Source organism: Euleptes europaea, chromosome 3 (genome assembly GCF_029931775.1).
Source record: "Euleptes europaea isolate rEulEur1 chromosome 3, rEulEur1.hap1, whole genome shotgun sequence".
Classification (NCBI taxonomy): domain Eukaryota; kingdom Metazoa; phylum Chordata; class Lepidosauria; order Squamata; family Sphaerodactylidae; genus Euleptes; species Euleptes europaea.
This window is the reverse complement of record NC_079314.1, coordinates 21,103,463-21,124,450: the sequence shown is the minus strand read 5'-3', so window position 1 is coordinate 21,124,450 and position 20,988 is coordinate 21,103,463. Positions and strand designations below refer to the sequence as shown.

The following is a 20,988-nucleotide window of genomic DNA, read 5'->3' as shown; positions in this document are numbered from 1 at the left end:
TGCCAGAAATGGAGTACTTATAATAAATCAAGTATATTAGTTGGAATAGATAAAAGGCTCCGAGTAATTTTGTTCCTGGCACACACACAGACTAGATTATTATTTATTTATTATTACATTTCAACCCCCTCTCCCCAACCCAAAGGTCGGGCTCAGATGGGCTTTGCTGTGCACAATAGCCTTTGAGCATTCTGCGGAATCACGAGATTTCATAAGGGGTGGGGAGGGGAAAGATCTAACCCAAACAAGAAGGACATCTTTGGATTCGGGTGGCTTTCACTCCGCGATGGTGCTCCATGCATCTCCCATTGCTGCTGTGAGTGCAAAGGTTCTCACGGCGACTGCCTCTCTTCAAACCACCCCAAACCACCACAGGGCTTTTTCAGGCTTTTACAATCTGTAATTGACATAACTCTTTAGCTCACAATTGGTAATTGACAGACTGCCATGGCCATCTGTCGGGAGTGCTTTGATTGTGGGGCAAGGGTTGGGGTCACTGGGGATGTGGGGGGAGATAGTTCTTAATTTCCTGCATTGTGCAGGGGGTTGGACTAGATGACCCTGGTGGTCCCTTCCATCATTCTATGATTCTATGAACTTGAGCAATACGCCAACTGCCCCCCCCCCCTGGTGGTGGTGGGGAAAATGGCAGCTGTGGAGGGTTGCAAAAATTCACACCTACTCAAACACACAGTGCATAGACATGCGTTGACTGCGATCTTTCCCAGAAATGTGTGTTAAACCAGCTTTGGGGAAACGGGAAGTAAACCAGTGGAAAACACACAGGCCGTTTATGCAGGGCTGTTTCCCTTGTGGTCACCCCCGCCAACTGCTCCGGTGCTTCATTTTGATTATGCATGCCTTTCCCGGCTATCAGAGCTCACCTCGCTCTCCCCTAAAAAGGGTTACTTTTAGGGATTATATCAGTGTGATGCTGCTTGTGGCCTCTTGACTGTTTAAGCAATATCATTTAAGTAAGTAAGAGCCAGCGTGGTGTAGCGGTTAAGAGCAGTGGTTTGGAGCGGTGGACTCTGATCTGGAGAACCAGGTTTGATTCCCTGCTCCTCCACATGAGTGGCGGAGGCTAATCTGCCGAACTGGATTGGTTTCCCCACTCCTACACACAAAGCCAGCTGGGTGACCTTGGGCTAGTCACACTCTCTCAGCCCCACCAACCTCACAGGGTGTCTGTTGTGGGGTGGGGAAGGGAAGGTGACTGTAAGCCAGTTTGAGTCTTCCTTCAGTGGTAGAGAAAGTTGGCATATAAAAACCAACTCTTCTTCTCCGAGCTCTCCCCACGCCTTTCCGCTCATTTTGCCCATGTTTTCCAGATGCTGTTTTAGCGAGAATCCTGAAAACGCGGGCAAAATGTGCAGAAACACATGGGGAGAGCGAGGCGACCTCTGACGGCCAGGAAAGGCATGCATAATCAAAAGGGCCATAAAGTGGGCAATTATGGGGGGAAGCCATGCAGATGCTCCAAACCCCACCCCACTTAAAAAAACCAAAACCAAAACCACTGCTCCAGTTTAAATGTCAAAGATCAGCAAAGCCTCCATATGGGAAACAATCTTAGTTTTGCTTTCTTTCACTGTAAAAGTGGACACAAACGTTCACCTATTTAGGAAGCATCACCCCCCCCCCAAAAAAGGGCTTTGTATGCATTCAATGACATCACAACGTGATCCGTGATTGGCTAGGATCCCCTAGCAATCAATCCAGGAGGCATGGCCCTATCTCTAAATTGGCTTAAGTTGCCTTTGGTGATGTGGCATGTGGTGAATTCTGATTGGTTATACAGCATTCACTAAATGAGCACCACATTCCACAATAAGCAATGATCTCACCGATACCAGACAAAGAAAGAGAAAGAACGCATGGACGAATACGTGTCAGGTTAAAATGAAGAGAAATCCAATTACAGCCTCTATGAAATCATGAAGGAAACTGGGCACCGTATCCTACTCAGAGTATCTGCAGCCAGTGTCATATAATGGTTACACTGCTGGACTAAGACTGGGGAAGACCTGGGTTCAAGTCCCCACTCTGCCACAAAATCCACTGGGTGACCTTGGACAGGGTGGTGTAGCAGTTAGGAGCTGGTGGAGTCTAATCTGGAGGACCGGGTTTGATTCCCTGCTCCTCCCCATGAGCGCCGGAGGCTAATCTGGTGAACTGGGTGGGTTTCCCCACTCCTACACATGAAGCCAGCTGGGTGACCTTGGACTAGTCACAGTTCTCTCCAAACTCTCTCAGCCCCACCTACCTCGCACGGTGTCTATTGTGGTGAGAGGAAGGGAAGGTGATTGTAAGCCGCTTTGAGACTCCTTTCGGTAGAGAAAATCAGGGTATAAAAACCAACTCTTCTTCTTGTCCCCCAGCCTACCTTGCAGGGTTGTTGTAATGAAAAAAATGGAGTAAGGAAGACGCATACAGCCACCCAGAGCTCCTTGGAGGAAGGGCAAGATAAATATATAACCTACGTGTTGGAAGTGAAGGACTTTATGCTGTCTCTTACCTCAGACTCCAAAGGGGGCTTGACTAGTGAGTCAGAGAAATAGAGGGGACAAGACACAGGGACATCCTTTTCTGTACTGCTCTGAACTATCCCTTTAACATGCAGAGGGTTACTCTTAAGGAAACTTCCTTCCTTCCTGGTTCTTCTTCACTCTCCTCTCAATCACAGGCCTGATCCTACATCTTGCCACCATGAGGGAAGGATGCAAGTCCTGGATCACCCTCCATCCTCAGGAAACTACTCTTTCCTCTATCCTATCCAGAAATGGATTTCCTTCAATAAATGAAGTCTATTAGTTGAATGAAAAAAGGGCTCGGAGCAATTTTGTTCCTGGCATACACAGAGGTTTGGATGAACTTCTCCTGCCTTTGTGCCCTCTGCTAATTTAACAAGGATTTGGGCAAAACAAAGCCCTAGTAATACCAACACTACGGACATCTGATTTTTACAGACAACCCCGTTGTTTAGGGAACAGCAAATGTTGCCTAACCAGTCAGGTACGAGGCATAGAGTCAGCGAGGTGTAGTGGTTAAGAGCGGAGGTTTGGAGCAGTGGACTCTGATCTGGAGAACCGGGTGGTTTCCCCCACTCCTCCACACAAAGCCAGCTGGGCGACCTTGGGCTAGTCACAGCTCTCTTCGAGCTCTCTCAGCCCCACCTAACCTCACAGGGTGTCTGCTGTGGGGAGGGGAAGGGAAGGCAACGGTCAGCCGGTTCGATTCTTCCTTAAGCGGTAGAGAAAGTTGGCATATGAAAACCAACTCTTCTTCCGCTTCTTCTTAATAGCTGCTTTCCACTGCTTGGGAACAATTTGCTTGGATACCGTGAAAGCTCAGCGGAGCCAGCCTGCCCCTTGGGACTCACATCACGGCCGTAGGACTGCTGTGCCACTTAAAATAGCACAAGGAACGGTAACGGCAAGGACAGTATGAAGAGGCAGGGGTGTGCCAACCTGCTGGATTAGGCGCCACCAGTGTTACAGGGAGGGTGCCTGGGTTGGAGGGTCCCCATGTACAGGCTCCAAGGAAGAATGCTCCCTCCGGGGTCCTCAGGACACAGTTAGACAAATGGGTTATCATATTCATGCCATAAAAGCGTCAGGACAAACTAGGAGTAGCATGGTGTAGTGGTTAGACTGCTGGGGCTAGGGTCTGAGAGACACGGGTTTGGATTCCCATGCTTCTCTGGAAGCTCACTGACCTTGGGACAGCAACAGCCTTACCTGCATTGATGGGTCCGCTGCAAAGATAAAATATGTGCTGTCAAGTCGCGAGCGACTTATGGCTATGGGAAGGGGCTGTGGCTCAGTGGGAGAGCATCTGCTGGGCATGGAGAAGGTCCCAGGTTCAATCCCCGGCATCTCCAGTTAAAGGGACTAGGCAAGTAGGTGATGTGAAAGACCCCTGCCTGAGACCCTGGAGAGCCGCTGCCGGTCTGAGTAGACAATACTGACTTGGATGGATCTAGGGTCTGATTCAGTATATGGCAGCTTCATGGGTTCATGTGACCCCAGCAAGGGGCTTTTCAAGGCCAGTGAGAAGCAGAGTAGGATTGCCACTGCCTGCCTCTGCAGAGTCTTCCTTGATGGTCTCCCTTCCAAGTACTGACCCTGCTTATCTTCTGAGATCTGACAAGATCGGGCTATCCCATACTGTCCCACATCCAAAGATAAAATAAGGAATGGAAACCCCTCAGCTCCTTGGAAGTACCCCAGTCAGCAGCATGCAACCCACCACTTGTAATCATGTGACGGGAAGTCACAGAAGAGGAAGAAAAGGAGGAAGAAGAAGAGTTGGTTTTTATACACTGACTTTCTCTACCACTTGAAGAAGAATCAAACCGGCTTACAATCACCTTCCCCTCCCCACAACAGACACCCAGTGAGGTAGGTGAGGCTGAGAGAGGTGTGACTTGCCCAGGGCCACCCAGCTGGCTTTGTGTGTCGGAGTGGGGAAACAAATCCAGTTCACCAGGTTAGCCTCCCGCTCATGTGGAGGAGTGGAGAAATCAAACCCGGTTCTCCAGATTAGAGTCCACCGCTCTTAACCACGACACCACGCTGGATCTCCTAAAACTCTGCTGCTCTCAGAGTTTGTACAAAGTCCAACAGAGGATGTTACCGCTTCCAAATAACCCCCCAAAAATGGTGACTCTCTATGGGCTTACAACCCAGCAGGTGAAGCTTCTCAGCCCACCTGAGGGTCTTGAAACCCATGGGCTGAAGCCTATGGGCCCAAAGAGATGGTCTGCTACCCAACCTAATTCACCATGGCAACTGTCTGTCTAATTCAGGACTTTTCAGGCACATATTTATTCCTCTATTCTGTTCATCCTCGCGGACCAACAGGTCACGAGCAAAACAAATTCAATAAATAATATAGAAATAACCAAGAATACAGAAATGCAAGATCAGTTCGAGAGAGACGACTAATGGTAATGTCAATATTGGTCACAATTCACTCTTATGTAAATTTCAGGACAACGCTTTTAAATGTAATTATTTTGCATTTTTAATATACTTCTGTTAAGTTAAGGAGATACTTTTAGATTTGATACCTATTCTTTGTTAGTGGATTGCCCCAGACCTCTCAGAAAACATCATCTAGAGTTCCTTTTGTCAGACACGACACCAAATTTATCTGTTAGTATAGCTAGATTTGCCTGGCTGGCAACTAAAATCGACAGAATGCATTTAAGGCTCTGGAACAACCAATCTGTGATTAGAATCTCTACTGTTTTATGCATATCTTGGAGGATTTTGTCCCTTTATACCGGTTTTTAATCTCCACTACATTTTTACCTTTTATATTATCGGTCCATAACTATTTATGTATGTATTTAATTTCAATTTTTTAGGACATTTGATGGTCTATGACTGCAAATAATGTCTGATACCTATTCTTTTAAAATCCTGTCTAAGATTGTGATTATTTACTTTGTTTTGGCAAAAGCTGTAAATAAATTATTCATTCATTCATTCATACAGAAATACAAAATCTGAGGAGCACGGTTATCAGACATATATATATATATATATATATATACACTCACATCCTGAGCCAGAGCCTGAGTAGATCTCATCTGGTTCCTCGATTTCTTCATCTTCAAAGGAGTCGTCGTCTCCAGAGCCTTCCAGGTCAATGGGCCGTTCGTAATCTTCATTGTGCCAACGCTGCGCCTGGGATCAGAAACAAATGTATTCGTCTGTATGGACGTAAGGCCTGGAGTCACGTAGGCACCTGATGAAGGTTACTGGAAAGGGTACTGCATGGCTGGATGGCCTCCACAAAGAGGAGATAGCCGAGGTGACCGCCCACCTCAGCTCTGAAGGTGAGGGTGCTGTGAGCAACATCTGAGCGAAAGGACTGGTTCATCTAGGCAGTTGCGTTCAATGTCCAAAGTGATCCTATGCCATCCTAACATGAGTTCTTCTTCTAGCCCTCCATCTAAACTCCTGCTACCAATCCAGCATTTATGCCCCACCTATCCCAAACAGCAGAGAAGAGGAGGAGGAGGAGAAGGAGGAAGAGGAGTAGTAGTTGGTATTCATATGCCAACTTTCTCTCCCACTTAAGGGAGACTCAAACCGGCTTACAATCACCTTCCCTTCCCCTCCCTACAGCAGACACCCTGTGAGGTAGGTGGGGCTGAGAGAGAATGTGACTAGCCCAAGGTCACCCAGCTGGCTTCATGGGGAGGAGTGGGGGGGAAATCCAGTTCACCAGATTAGCCTCCGCTGCTCATGTGGAGGAGTGGGGGAATCAAACCCGGTTCTCCAGATCAGAGTGCACTGCTCCAAACCACCGCTCTCAACCACTATACCATGCTGGCTCTCAGAGAAGTCTGACATGCTCAAATGTACTTGGCCAGCCCACCGATGCAGACCACATTCCCTTCCCTCACTCTCTCACATTTACTGTAACTAAAAAAACACAAGCGGGGCCATCTCCAGCTGTTTCATATCTTCTGGATACCTAAACGCAATCAAGCCTACACACCTTCCCTTCCTAAGCCCTTTGAGACTGCCAGAAGACATGGGGGGAAGGAGGAAATTGCTGGCAACACACACAAGAACTGTCGGGAGAAAATAAGCAACTGCTTGCCGGCAGCAGCTGAGTTACATCTGGGCAGGCTGTGGTTTCTCCTCTGCCTGCAGGTAGTCAAGTCGGAGTGTGATCATCAGTGGGGTGGGATTTGTTCAAAGCAATGGTTTCTAGTTTAGCTTGTTATTCATTAGGGCAGGGGTGGGGAACGTCAGGCCCGGGGGCCGTATAAGGCCCTTGAAATCATTTGGTCTGGCCCTTCATGGGTCCTGGTAGATCTCTAGCTCAGAAGGATGATGCCCTGCCTCAATCTCTTGGGCCCAGCTGGGGACAGCAGAGCTCAAAAGCGAGTCGCTCTATATACAGCACCATGGCACAATTAACAGAATACATGAAAGATAATTCACAAGGACAGAATTATGAGAGATGGAGATCTTTTTATGCATTTATTAAAAGCACCAAATAAAAGATTTAACTACATCATAATATTATTTGGTTAAAAATATATGGAAAACGATATTATAAAGAGGGGTAGAGATCGGTAGATATTCACAAAATGATATGTAAACAATATTATTTTCCCTTTTCCCTTTCCCCCCCCCCCTGTATATCTATTTATCAATGAAAAATAATAAAAAAAGAATAATAAAAAAAAGCGAGTCGCTCTACTTGGCAGACACTTAGAGCCGTCTCCGGTCATGCCTCTTGGCTAAACATTTGACGAAATATAGCAGGGTAATTTTTAAGTTGATAATTTTGTATGGCCCCCGAATAATGTTATAAATATCCAAATGGCCCTTGGCAGAAAAAAGATTCCCCACCCCTGCATTAGGGTATTATGAACCTTAGTGTCCCTCCCCCCCGCCCGGATCAAATATCATGTCACATTTTAACTTCGTTATTGGTACTCCGTGAATTCCAAATACTGGAATTTCTTTTTAACATGCATGTGACAATAGCTTTTGCTTATTTTTTTTAAGACTCTCCTATTTATCTGTTTTATGTCACCAGAGAAGGATGGTCTTCTATTGTCCTCCTTCACTGCTTAAAATGTATTTTTTTATTAAATAATTTTGTTTAAAAAAAGGTGGAGTGTGAGCAGAGGCATGCACCGAAGGGCTCTTGGCCCTTGGCTCAGTGCTTGGGATCTACAGCAGCCCAATCAGCAAATGAGCGCAGCATGTGCTTGCTTCTTTATTATTTTATTCGAATTCTATCCCGCCTTTTCCCGGCATAAACCAGGCTCAGGGTGGCTAACGACAATATAAACTGTACACTTTATCAACATTAAAAGCATTCAACATAAATACGCCCATATGAATATAAATCTATGTCTTAAAAACCAACCTGTTTAAAAGGGGCCGAAAAGACAGTATGGGTATGATGAGTCCCAGGGAGAACCGAAGGCGTTTTATTGTTTAATCTGATTTGTTTCAGACATTTGTTTAAACCACTTTGGGATTTCCTTTGGGGAAAGAAGCGGCATAGAAAATCCCTTGCAAATAAATGAATACAAGTATCTTGGACCCCTGTCAATTCCTTTTCCCAAGGAAACACAACTGGAGTTCTGGTGTCCACTACTACCATTTTGCTAAAATGCAATGCGAGCTTTGAGATAGAATCATAGAATCATAGAGTTGGAAGGGACCACCAGGGTCATCTAGTCCGGGAAATTCACAACTGCCTCTCCCCCACACACACACCCAGTGACCCCTACTCCATGCCCAGAAGATGGCCAAGATGCCCTCCCTCTCATCATCTGCCCAAGGTCATAGAATCAGCATTGCTGACAGATGACCATCTAGCCTCTGCTTAAAAACCTCCAGGGAAGGAGAGCTTACTATCTCCCGAGCAAGACTGTTCCACTGAGGAACCACTCTAACTGTTAGAAAATTTTTCCTGATGTCTAGGTGGAAACTCTTTTGATTTAATTTCTGGTCCGACCTTCAGGGCAACAGAAAACAATTCGGCACCCTCCTCTATACGACAGCCCTTCAAATACTTGAACATGGTTATCATATCACCTCTCAGTCTTCTCCTCTTCAGGCTAAACACACCCAGCTCCTTCAATCTTTCCTCATAGGACTTGGTCTCCAGACCCCTCACCATCTTTGTTGCCCTCCTTTGGACGCGTTCCAGCTTGTCGACATCTTTCTTAAATTGCGGTGCCCAAAACTGAACACAGTACTCTAGGTGAGGTCTAACCAGAGCAGATGCTGAATAGGATGAACTATCTTGAGTGTGTAAAGTCAAGGTTTTTCACTTCCTCGGTTCAATTTCCGTGACTTTACAGAAGATCTAATTTGGCAGTGCGACACACAGATATTTTCATCCTACAGCTGGAAGCAAACCAAAGTCAAGAGCAGCTCCACGCGGAGTCTGCATGCTTACTGGCTGTTCTCCTTCCTACATGTTACTTTTTTCAGAAAGCGGCGGTGGAGGAAGTGACTGCGGAAGGGTGGAGGAACCCTCCAAAACTGGGCCAAACGAAAAAACCCAAAGCATGTGGGAAAGAGACAGGGAAGAAAAGAGTGAGGAGCCCAAGCCAGCTTGGCCGGACCAGTGGTCCACACAGCCGGGGGGGAAATGTAAAAGAGTCCGTATCGTGTAGTTTGTCACACTAGAATCTGGGAGACCCAGGTTCAAATCCCCACTCTGCCGTGGAAGCAGAATTGAAGAACTCCCTGCCCCAGGATGTGGTGATGCCTGCCAACTTAGAAGGCTTTAAGAGGGGAAGAAGAAGAAGAAGAGTTGGTTTTTATATGAAGGCTTTCTCTGCCACTTAAGGAAGAATCAAACTGGCTTACAATCTCCTTCCTTCCCCCTCCCCACAACAGACACCCTGGGAGGTAGGTGAGGCTGAGAGAGCTCTAAGAGAGCTGTGATTAGCCCAAGGTCACCCAGGAGGCTTCATGTGTAGGAGTGGGGAAGTCAACCCGGTTCACCATTTAGTGTCCGCTGCTCCAAACCACTGCTCTTAACCAATACACCACGCTGGACATGTTCATGGAGGAAAGGGCTACTAGTAAAAATGGATACTAGTCGTGATGCATACCTATTCTCTCCAGGATCAGAGGAGCATGCCTAATATATTAGGTGCTGTGGAACACAGGCAGGATGGTGCTGCTGCAGTCGTCTTGTTTGTGGGCTTCCTAGAGGCACCTGGTTGGCCACTGTGTGAACAGACTGCTGGACTTGATGGGCCTTGGTCTGATCCAGCTCGGCTTTCCTCATGTTCTTACGTTCTCACGGGATGACTATGGGCCAGTCACATATTCTCAACCTAACCTACATTGCAGGGTTGTTGTGACGGAGGAGAGGATGATGATTGTAAGCCCCTTTGGTCCCCCAAGGTGGAGAAAGGTGGGTTGAATCAATAAATATCAGAAGTGGGGGTGTCATTCACATCAATGGAAGCTCTACTCCCTCAGATGTTTTGGAGAATGTCCGAGGGTCTGGGCAAGGAGGAGATGAGGGAGGAAACACAGACATTTGTGTGTGACTCAAGATCAGACTTAAACATAGTACTGCCCTCGCCAAGGACAAGTATAGCTGAAGATGGGGGTGGAATAAACCACTAAAGGAAAAACTTCTGGAACTGTTGCAGAAAACAGTTGGATAGCAAGCGAACAAAGAAGAGATGTCCGAACAAGAAATGGCAGAGCCACGGCTCAGTTACAGAGCATTTGTTCTATATACAGAAGGTCCCAGGTTCAACCCCCGGCCTCTCCAGTTAAAAGGACCCAGATGTAAAAGGCCTCCACCTGAGACTCCGGAGAGCTGCTAACATTCACAGCAGACAGTACTGACCATGAATGACCAATGGTCAGTACAAGCAGTACAAGGCAGATTCAAGTAAATTCTTGCTGCAGCAGATGAACATAGCTACTCCTCTGGAATTACTGGGAGATCTGATCACAGATCTTCCCACAAACATGTCATTCATCCCTCGGAATCCAATCTTCCCAGAAACAAAGAGCAACTGAGAAGCACCAGGCAAGTGAAAGATGGTCCACATTTGATTAGTAAAACCAAAAACCTCGGCATGCGCCGTGGGGAGACGTGAACCACAGCTCCATCCCAATTATATTTATACCTTGGCAGCGGGCCACGATTCAATTACAGCTTTGCAAGACGCAACGCATGCCAAAAAGATGACATGATCTCATAGGTGTTTTTCTCCTGCTAAGCACGAGACGAGGTGTAACGAACAAACACACACACCCCTTTCCGTTCGCTCTGAGATTAGGGTTGCCAGGTCCCTCTTCGCCACCGGTGGGAGATTTTTGGGGCGGAGCCTGAGGAGGGAGGGGTTTGGGGAGGGGAAGGACTTCAATGCCATAGAGTTCAATTGCCAAAGCGGCCATTTTTCTCCAGGTGATCTGATCTCTAACGGCTGGAGATCAGTTGAATTAGCAGGAGATCTCCTGCTACTACCTGGCAGCTGGCAACCCTATCTGAGATAGCCCTTGGGCATGAATACCGGAAAGCCAAGTTCCACCTGAAAGGGGAGGGGCTGTGGCTCAGTGGTAGAGCATCTGCTTGGCATGCAGAAGGTCCCAGGTTCAATCCCCAGAATCTCCAGTTAAAGGGACGAGGCAAGTAGGTGATGTGAAAGACCTCTGCCCAGAGACCCTGGAGAGCTGCTGCTGGTCTGAGTAGACAATACTGACTTTGATGGACCAAGGGTCTGATTCAGAATAAGGCAGCTTCATGTGTTCACCTCTCACACTTTGGGATGTCACGGAAGATTCCTCCCTGGACCCCCCTGATAAGGACTCTTCACATGTGCATCCTCAAAGGGTCCAGGTATTGCTCATTAAGAAGGTAATCCTAAGCAGATATACTCAGAATCCTACTCAACTCTACTCAATGTAAGGTTGCCAGCGCCTGGCAACTGGAAGAAGGGTTGTGGTGCGGGGCAGAGTTCTGGGAGAAAAACCAAAAAGAAAAATAAGGCCTTGTCTACTTACAGGAAGTTCTGATCATAGGGTCCCTGGTAGTTCCTAGAGCTACCCAGAAGTGACAAGGGTAGCCCTAGGAATTACTGGGAACTCTATGGTCAGAACTTCCTGTAAGTATATGAGGCCTTATATATATATATTTTTTTTAAATTCTCCCCAGGATGATCACAGCCCCCGCCCATCTAGCCCCAGTTTCTGCCAATTCGGTGAGCATCAGTGGGTAAGGGCCACAATTACCTGGAGGTCTCCCGCCATAGCCCGGCCAATGGGAACCCTAACTCAGTGGAATGTACTTCCAGAAAAAGGGTTCTCAGGTTTTCACTGTAAATGGCATAACTAGTTGGAAAGTTAGAGCAGTTCCTCAGGAGGTGATGAGCTCTCCTTCCTTGAGGTTTTTAAGAGGAGGTTAGATGGCCATCTGTCAGCAATTCCGATTCTTAGGCAGATGATGAGAGGGAGGGCATCTTGGCCATCTTCTGGTCACTAGGGGTGTGTGTAGGGAGGGGGAGGTAGTTGTAAGTTTCCTGCATTGCGCAGGGGGTTGGACTAGATGACCCTGGTGGTCCCTTCCAACTCTATGATTCTATGAAATGGCCTACAATGACACCTTTCCACTTCTCCACAAAGAGGGTAGAATTCTCCGTACCCCACTTGAGTCAGGTTGGAAAGGTATACGAAAGCTCTGTCTTACGGTACGAGAGTATGCTTGGATCCCACCTGGAGAGGAAACTATCTCCCCTTGTAAAGAGACCTAGCCATGATTTAAAAAAAAAAAAAAAAAACCTGACCTGGGGACAGCTACTGAGAACAATTCAAGGCAGTGGCAGTTTACAATTGAGAAGATAATCTGTAGAGAGTCAGGTAGTATGTACGTCTCACACACACCTCCTTTCTTCCCCAAGAGACCATTGTGTTTACACAACTTACAGTCCTAAGCAGAGTTATACCCTTCTAAACCCATTGACTTCAATAGACTTAGAAGGGTGTAACTCTGCTCATGACCTCACAGTTAATCAATGGAATTTGGCAGAAATATTTTCTGTATTAAAACAACAAAACTTTCACGATCAACAATCTTGATTACTTAAGTTAATTACAAAAGAAATAGTTTATTATTGTTAATTTTTTTAAGAAAATGTAGTTTTTTTAACAACGTTGTGAAACGTTCTTATGTGTAATTATGTTCTTATGTGTACACATGAACACATGAAGCTGCCTTATACTGAATCAGACCATCAAGGTCCATCAAAGTCAGTATTGTCTATGCAGACCAGCAGTGGCTCTCCAGGGTCTCAGGAAGAGGTCTTTCGCATCACCTACTTGCCTAGTCCCTTTAACTGGAGATGCTGGGGATTGAACCTGGGACCTTCTGCATGCCAAGCAGATGCTCTGCCACTGAGCCACAGCCCCTCCCCAAACATGAAGTTGCCTTCCATGGAATCAGACCCTTGGTCCATCTAAGTCAGTATTGTCCACTCAGACCACCAGCGGCTCTCCAGGGTCTCAGGCAGAGGTCTTTCGCATCACCTCCTTGCCTAGTCCTTTTAACTGGAGATGCCAGGGATTGAACCTGGGACCTTCTGCATGCCAAGCAAATGCTGTACCACTGAACCACAGTCCCTCCCCCATCACTGGACAGTTCTTTTCCACTGCAATCTACCCAGCAATGTCCTCAACCTAACAAAGCATTTGACTGTGGTCTCATAACCCTTCGGAACTGACATGGTCACTTTCTTTGCAAGGGAGGTGAAGAGAAGTGGGTGCCAACCAAAGGAAGGAATAAAAGAAGGGAACAGTCCCAATAGGGAAAGAATCAGGGTTAAGGTAAGTATATCCAACAATAAGTTTAAAAAGGGAAGAGGAGGAAGAGGAGGAGGAAGAGGAAGAAGAAGAAGAAGAAGAAGAAGAAGAAGAAGAAGAAGAAGAAGAAGAATTGGTTTTTATATGCCAACCTTCCCTACCACTTAAGGAAGAATCAAACTGGCTTACAATCGCCTTCCCTTCCCCTCCCCACCACAGACACCCTGTGAGGTAGGTGAGGCTGAGAGAGTGTGACTAGCCCAAGGTCACCTAGCTGGCCTTATGTGTAGGAGCTGGGAAACAAATCCAGTTCACCAGATAGTTTCTGCTGCTCATGTGAAGGAGAGGGGAATCAAAACCGGTTCTCCAGATCAGAGTCCACCACTGTAAACCACCGCTCTTAACCACTACACCGCACAGAGGAAAGGGAGGGAAGAAAGGGAGGCCAGCCAAGTTGGACACCTTTGCTGTCCTCAACCATAGAAGTTTCAGAAAAAGGGAATTGCACCATTCACCTTATTCAATCAGCTCAATGGCTACTGCAAGTCCAAACATGTGGCTAGTCCTCAAGCCAAAGGCTTTCTCGGGGTATGTGAAGGCAACTTCACACATTCCCGTGCCCACCTGATTGTGTCCTCAGTACATACTACTGAAAAGTTTCCAGGGCCGTGGCATGTGGTGTGGGATCAGTAATTTGTTTTCCACTGTTACTGATGTAATGGAATATGTGCAGGAACATTCAACAGGCCTTACAGTTAAATATGCAATTGCCTCTCTAGGGAAGGAGAGGATAGCTCAACAGGCAAGTATGTCTGGGTGTTTTGATCAAATCAGGCAGTAACAATTGTCCAATCTAGTACAGATGTATATGCGATTGCAGTAAGGTTGCCAGCCTCCAAGTAGAGACCAGAGTTCACCCGATATTACAACTGATCTCCAGAATACCGAGATCAGTTCCCCTGGGGAAAAATGGCTGTTTTAGAGGGTGAAGTCTATTGCATTACACTGAGGTCCCTTCACGAACCCTCCCCTCCCCAGTCTCCACCTCCCAGATCTCTCGGATTTTCCTGTCCTGGAGTTGGCAACGCTCGGTTGAGGAATAAACAGAAGCTCGGCTTCTTGTGGGAGACAGGCATCCTGTCAACATAATGATAATGCTTGAGGGTTACGCAAGTTCGGCTATTACTGAACAACATTAAGGGTATTTTGGAGAACCAGCATGGTGTAGTGGTCAAGAGTGGTGGTTTGGAGTGGAGGAGTCTGAGCTGGAGAACCAAGTTTGATTCCCCACTCCTCCACATGAAAGGCGGACGCTGATCTGGTGAACGGGATTTTTTTCCCCACTCCTCCACACGAAGCCAGCAGGGTGACCTTGGGCTAGTCATACACTCTCAGCCCCACCTACCTTACAGGGTGTCTGTTGTGGGGAAGGAAAGGGAAGGGGATTGATTGTAAGCTGGTTTGATTCTTCCTTAAGTGGTGGAGAAAGTCGGCATATAAAAACCAACTCTTCTTCTTCTCTGGACCGCTCTTGACAATACCCTCTTCTATTTAGATTATCAACATGTCTGAGAAATTGGCAGGATGAAAACATTTCTTAAAGTGCTTCCTGCCACACCTGAGGAAAATTTTCACCAACGCTCTGAGGAACTGCGGGGATCAGCTATATTGTCGAGAGGGTTCGCAGGTGTACGAGCAAAAATTCGGTTGTAACCCCGAAGAATGCTTTTCCTGGTAGTAATCCCCACTGAATAAAATGAAACTTGCCTCTAAGTACACCTTCTTAGGATTGCTCTCATAAGCCAAGTGTGCACTTGGGGATACGCCAAAGAGCATTAGCCAACTACTACTGAGGTTCGCCAGCTACTACAGGAGGGGCTCATCTCAAAATGAAAGAAGCATCATGCTGTATCCCCCCCACCTGCCTGAGACCCTGGAGAGCTGCTGCCGGTCAGAGTAGACAATACTGACTTTGATGGACCGAGGGTGTGATTCAGTATAAGACAGCTTCATATGTTCATGTGTTCAACACAAAGCAAACACACAAATTTGGATACTGGGAGGCCATATTTGACAATCTTGGGTCCAGTCTTGGCCTGCCCAATTCAGGATCACTCATAGAAGTCAAAGGCAGTATGTACATAAGGGCCATCAAGTCGCAACTTATGGCGACTCCAGCAACGGGCTTTCAAGGAAAGTGAGACGCAGAGGTGGTTTCCATTGCCTTCCTCTGCAGAGCTTTCTTTGGTGGTCTCCCATCCACGTACCGACCCTGCTTAGCTTCCAAGCTCTGGTGAGATCAGGCTGCACCATGGACTTACGGTGATGCTAGGAAGGGGCTTTCAAGGCAAGTGAGAAGCACAGGTGGTTTGCCATCACCTTCCTCTCCAGAGCCTTCCTTGGTGGCCTCCCATCCAAGTATCGGCCCTGCTTAGCTTCCGAGATGGGACGAGGTGTGGCTTACACCATGCTGCATTCCCTTCTAATGATGGTAGCACCAATACTGCACAGCTGTGTTCTTCCACTGCCAGGTTTAAGAGAATAGATCAACAATTCTAGGCTGGCCCCACCCACTATATTGGAACACTTTGGGGGAGGGAGAACTGTAGGCCCTCGCTGGAAGGCTGCTATGGCTCTCCAGAAGCAAACTGGAAACTAAGAGGTGTGTGCTACTCTAGTAAGTCCATCTCTATGACCGTTCTCATACTGTACATCCAAACCTTGCCCCAAAGCCGTTTCTCAAGTCAGCAGGTGAGGACATGGAACCTCCTCCTAAGGAACAACTTGTAAGCCACCTCGAGCAGCTCTGTGAAGCGAAAGCATTTAAGAAGAGGCTAGATGGCCATCTGTCAGCAATGCTGATTCTATGACCTTAAGCAGATGATGAGAGGGAGGGCATCTTGGACATCTTCTGGGCATGGAGTAGGGGTCACTGGGTGTGTGGGGGGGAGGTAGTTGTGAATTTCCTGCATTGTGCACGGGGTTGGACTAGATGTCCCTGGTGGTCCCTTCCAACTCTATGATTCTATGATTCTCAGTTCCCTAGATAAGTAATGCCCTGATTTGGATGACCCAGGCTGGCCCAATCTCATCAGATCTTGGAAGCTGAGCAGGGTTGGCCTTTATTAGTACATGGACGGCTGGCCACTGAGGAAGTCCAAGGTCGCTACTCAGAGGCAGACAGTGGCAAAACACCTCTGATTATCTCTTGCCTTGAAAACCCTAGTGGATCACCACAATTCAGTTGTGACTCGATGGCACTTTCCACCAGACAAATAAATGTCTCGTGGGGTTTGATTTTGAGCCAAAATGAAGCAGACGGCCATCTGGCGTGTCACCAACTTGAGCGGTTAACCCGACGCCCGTGATGGTGAACACACACACACATTCATGAAGCTGTCTTATCCTGAGTCAGACCCTTGGTCTATCAAGGCAGTCAGAGAACCTAAAAGCTGAGCTGCAAATTTATACGAAATACTGATATCGTTTATTATATAGCGTACACCCAATTAAAAACAATAGGCCCCAAAATTAGGCTGATCAATTAAAAGACTCTAAAAAGATAATTGCTTATTTAAAAACATGGTTGATGATCATAAATATATTTAAATGGTGAATATTCCAGGCTTTACACCAATAAGTGACAACAGGCTACCCAATATAGACGACAATTACTTTTCAGCATGCCTTTATATGTATTTCAGGACGTGTTTCTAAAATATGGAAATGTATGTATGACCACTGAAGAAGGCCCCATAGGCTGAAACGCATTGGGTTGTCTATTGGCCATTTGCATATATTTATGATCATCAACCATGTTAGTAAATTAGCTATTATCTTTTTAGAATCTTAATTGATCACCCTATTTTGGGGCCTAGTTTTGTTTTTTTAATTGGGTGCACACTATACAAGGTTGACTCAGCCTTCCATCCTTATGAGGTCGGTAAAATGAGTACCCAGCTTGCTGGGGGTAAAGTGTAGATGACTGGGGAAGGCAGTGGCAAACCACCCCGTAAACACAGCCTGCCTAGTAAACATTGGGATGTGACGTCACCCCATAGGTCAGTAATGACCCGGTGCTTGAACGGGGGACTACCTTTACCTTTACCTACACTATATAATAAACAATATCAGTATTTTGTATATATTTGCAGCTCAGCTTTTAGGTTCTCTGTCCGTCTTGCTAAGGTTGAGTTTTTTCCCTTTTCGTTAATTCCTTGGTCTGCCAAGGTCAGTATTGTCTGCTCAGACTGGCGGCCATTCCCCAGGGTCTCAGGCAGAGGACTTTCACATCTCCTTTTAACAGGAGATGCTAGGGATTGAACCTGTGCCAAGGTCCTCTGCCCCTGAGCCAAGGTTCTCTCCCCGACTACCATCGCACACCCTTTGGATAGCTAGAAGGCTCTCCTCTCTGTATCCAGCTTGTAATCAGTTGTCTTGGAGGAAAACACACATGCAGGGCATAACTTACTGAAAGCCCTATCATTACCTGCTCGAAATAGACTTTTCAGAGCACGTGTCTCTGACACCCTCCCACCATGACCACCACCTCCTCTCTTCCCCCAGCAACATCCACAATTAACAAGCACAGGATGTGATGCTGTTGGGTTGCAGGTTGCCCCCCATAAACATGCACCTTTCACTGGGTTTCGCTCGCAGGGAGTGTGGAAACTCGCACTGCGGTGCCCTGTCTTCTAAGAGTAGGTTTCACATGGAGGGAGGGAGGTGGACGAGATCCGGGGGCGGGGGGCGCGCTCTGTAATTTTTTGGCTTCTGCCTTGGCACTCAGAGATTGCCGTTGCAAATGTATCCGTTTCCAAAAAGGTCGACGGCATCCGATGTCACAAAACAAGCCTGACTGCTCGTATGTGGCAAGCCTGACTACTCGGAGGGGACTCCGAGAAGCTAAGCCATTGAATCAGAAAAGACCCCGGTTCAACGGTTGCTTCTGCCGTTAACTCACTGAATAGTTGCAAGCAAGCGAGAATCGACCTGCTTCGGGCCCTATAAAATGGGGATAATAAATGGCCTGCTACACAAGTCTACTCTTGTGAAGGATTGCTAGCTAATGCACATGAAGTTCTTTGAACACCAGAACACTAGAAAGCAAGATGAAAATGCTGAGGGGTAGTGAAATGACACCTCACCCCATCCATGTAAAATTTGGTGGAGGGCGCAGCTCAATTTGAATCCAGTAGCACCTTGAACACATGAAGCTGCCTTATACTGAATCAGACCTTTGGTCCATTAAAGTCAGTATTGTCTACTCAGACTGGCAGCGGCTCTCCAGGGTCTCAGGCAGGGCTCTTTTCCATCACCTACTTGCCTAATCCCTTTAACTGGAGATGCCAGGGATTGAACCTGGGACCTTCTGCATGCCAAGCAGATGCTCTACCAACTGAGCCATAGCCCCTCCCCTAAGAGCCCCTTACAGACCAACAGAGGACAAAGGGAGCTTTGACTCTCGAAAACTTACACTCTGAAAATCTTGTCGGTCTTTAAGTTGCTACTGGTCTCGAATCTAACTCTTCTATCACAGACCAACACGGCTACCCTCTGAAACCAAATTGGGGAGGGGGATAATGTTTAATTTGCACTCTGCCGATGCTCGGAGGTTAACCTAAGCTTGCTCCTCTGGGCAGAAAACCAGCTGGAAAACCATTTTTTGCTAGGATGCAGACAAACCGATGGTTGTGAAAAATGGGCAGTTAGTATATTCGGTTTCATATATTCCGATTTTTCGGGCCAAGAACTTCGGCACAACATACTATATGAGGGTCAGTCAACAGCTCGGCTTTTCTTTTTTCTTTTCTTTCCCCCCCCCCCAAGATATTTTATTAATTTTTTAACAAGAAAAGAAAAAACAACACATACATACATTTACAATCACACAGATTCTATTCCTTCGGGGAATAGATTTCTTTTTACATCTAATACCTCTTATAAGATTATTTCAGTGTAATGCAATATACTTAATAAATCCTGCATCTGAAAGACTGTGGACCAAGTCAATCAAATTTACAGCCAGCAACAATCTACGCGAGAACTGGTACAAGCAATTCTTTAGATGGTATATTATTCCAATGGACATTAAAAAGATGGATGAATCTTATGATGGCCGTTGCTGGAAATGTAAAGATAAAGATGGAACTTATTTTCTTATGTGGTGGTCATGCAAAAAGGTCAAGAAGTTTTGGATACAAACAGCTCGGCTTTTCTGTAGCTGCTTTCTCTCCTGAGACTCATTCTCCCTCTACCCCCACTGACTGCGCAGACTCAGCAGGGGAGGCTTTTAGCGGCCCAGAACCGACTCCCATTTCTACAATTACGTCTTACGCAGCTCACGTCTCCTCCTGGGGAACTTTTGTTAACTAGCTTAGTGCTGCCTGGCCTCCATTAGCGGCTTGGCTTCATTAGATGGGGCCGGAACTGGATTGCAAATGGCATTTTGGAATGGTGAACTCCTAGGGCGCAAGCCAAGCCCTGTTACTGGGAGAGCAAAATCAGCCGCTCTCTTATATTTGAGTGACCCCCGTCTTCCCGAGTCTGCTTTTCAGGCTCTTCCCTCCAAAACTACAATTGGCTCATCAGGTGAGGCGCTATCTCCTTCCCTCATTTTATCGCTGCCTCGCTAGGCTAAGTTAAAGGTACAAGCCTCTATGTATCTAGGCTAAACATACCAAATAAACATAAAAACACAAAATTACAACAGAAGAAGAAGAAGAGTTGGTTTTTATATGCCAACTTTCTCTCCCACTTACGGAAGCATCAAACCAGCTTACAATCACCTTCCCTTCCCCACAACAGACACCCTGTGAGGTAGGTGGGGCTGAGAGAGCTCTAAGAGAGCTGTGACTAGCCCAAGGTCACCCAGCTGGATTCGTGTGTAGGAGTGGGGGAACAAATCCAGTTCACCAGATTAGCCTCCACCGTTCATGTGGAGGAGCTGGGAATCAAACCCAGTTCTCCGGATCTGAATCCACCACTCCAAACCACCGCTCTTAACCACTACACCATGCTGGCTCTCAGAAGAAGAGTTGGTTTTTATATGCCAACGTTCTCCACCACTTAAAGGAGACTCAAACCGGCTTACAATCACCTTCCCTTCCCCTCCCCACAACAGACGCCCTGTGAGGTGGGTGGGGCTAAGAGAGCTGTGACGAGGCCAAGGTCACCCAGCAGGCTTCATATGGAGGAGCGGGGACTCAAACCCGGTTCTCCAGATTAGAGTCCCCCGCTCTTAACCACTACACCACGCTGGCACTCAAGTGAGTGGCATTGCCAGCTGGGAAACCCAACACAAGCAGCCACCACCCACAGGGAGAGGGCATGTAAAGGAGCAGTGGACATTGCTCCGGACTATCATCACCATTTGGTTCCTTATTCAACCATTTGGGCAAGCAAGCAACTAGGGATGGCAAAGGTCCCAAGCTGCCACCTCCCCCTGTCTGCCCAATGGCGATCATGGTGGCACCACTGCCACAGGCCTAAGGAGAGTCTTAAATCTTCCTGAGGCGGCTTAATCATTGATACGGGGGGGGGGGGAGGTTAGGATTGACATGGGTCATTTATGCATGGGTACTTGAACTCACATTTGCCCCCTGTCTGACTCGGTTGTTCCTTGGAGTTCTGCATGAGTTTTCCATCCAATAGAAATGACCTC

At 47.0% G+C, this 20,988-nt stretch overlaps 1 protein-coding gene across 1 annotated transcript in view; it reads right to left on the bottom strand.

The window, feature by feature from the left end:
* SDC3 (syndecan 3) overlaps nt 1-20,988 on the bottom strand; it is a 124,960-nt gene that overhangs the window by 21,504 nt on the left and 82,468 nt on the right. The window contains exon 2 of the mRNA XM_056846422.1: nt 5,570-5,696. Coding sequence (XP_056702400.1) covers nt 5,570-5,696 — 127 coding nt within the window. The remainder of the gene's footprint in view (nt 1-5,569; nt 5,697-20,988) is intronic.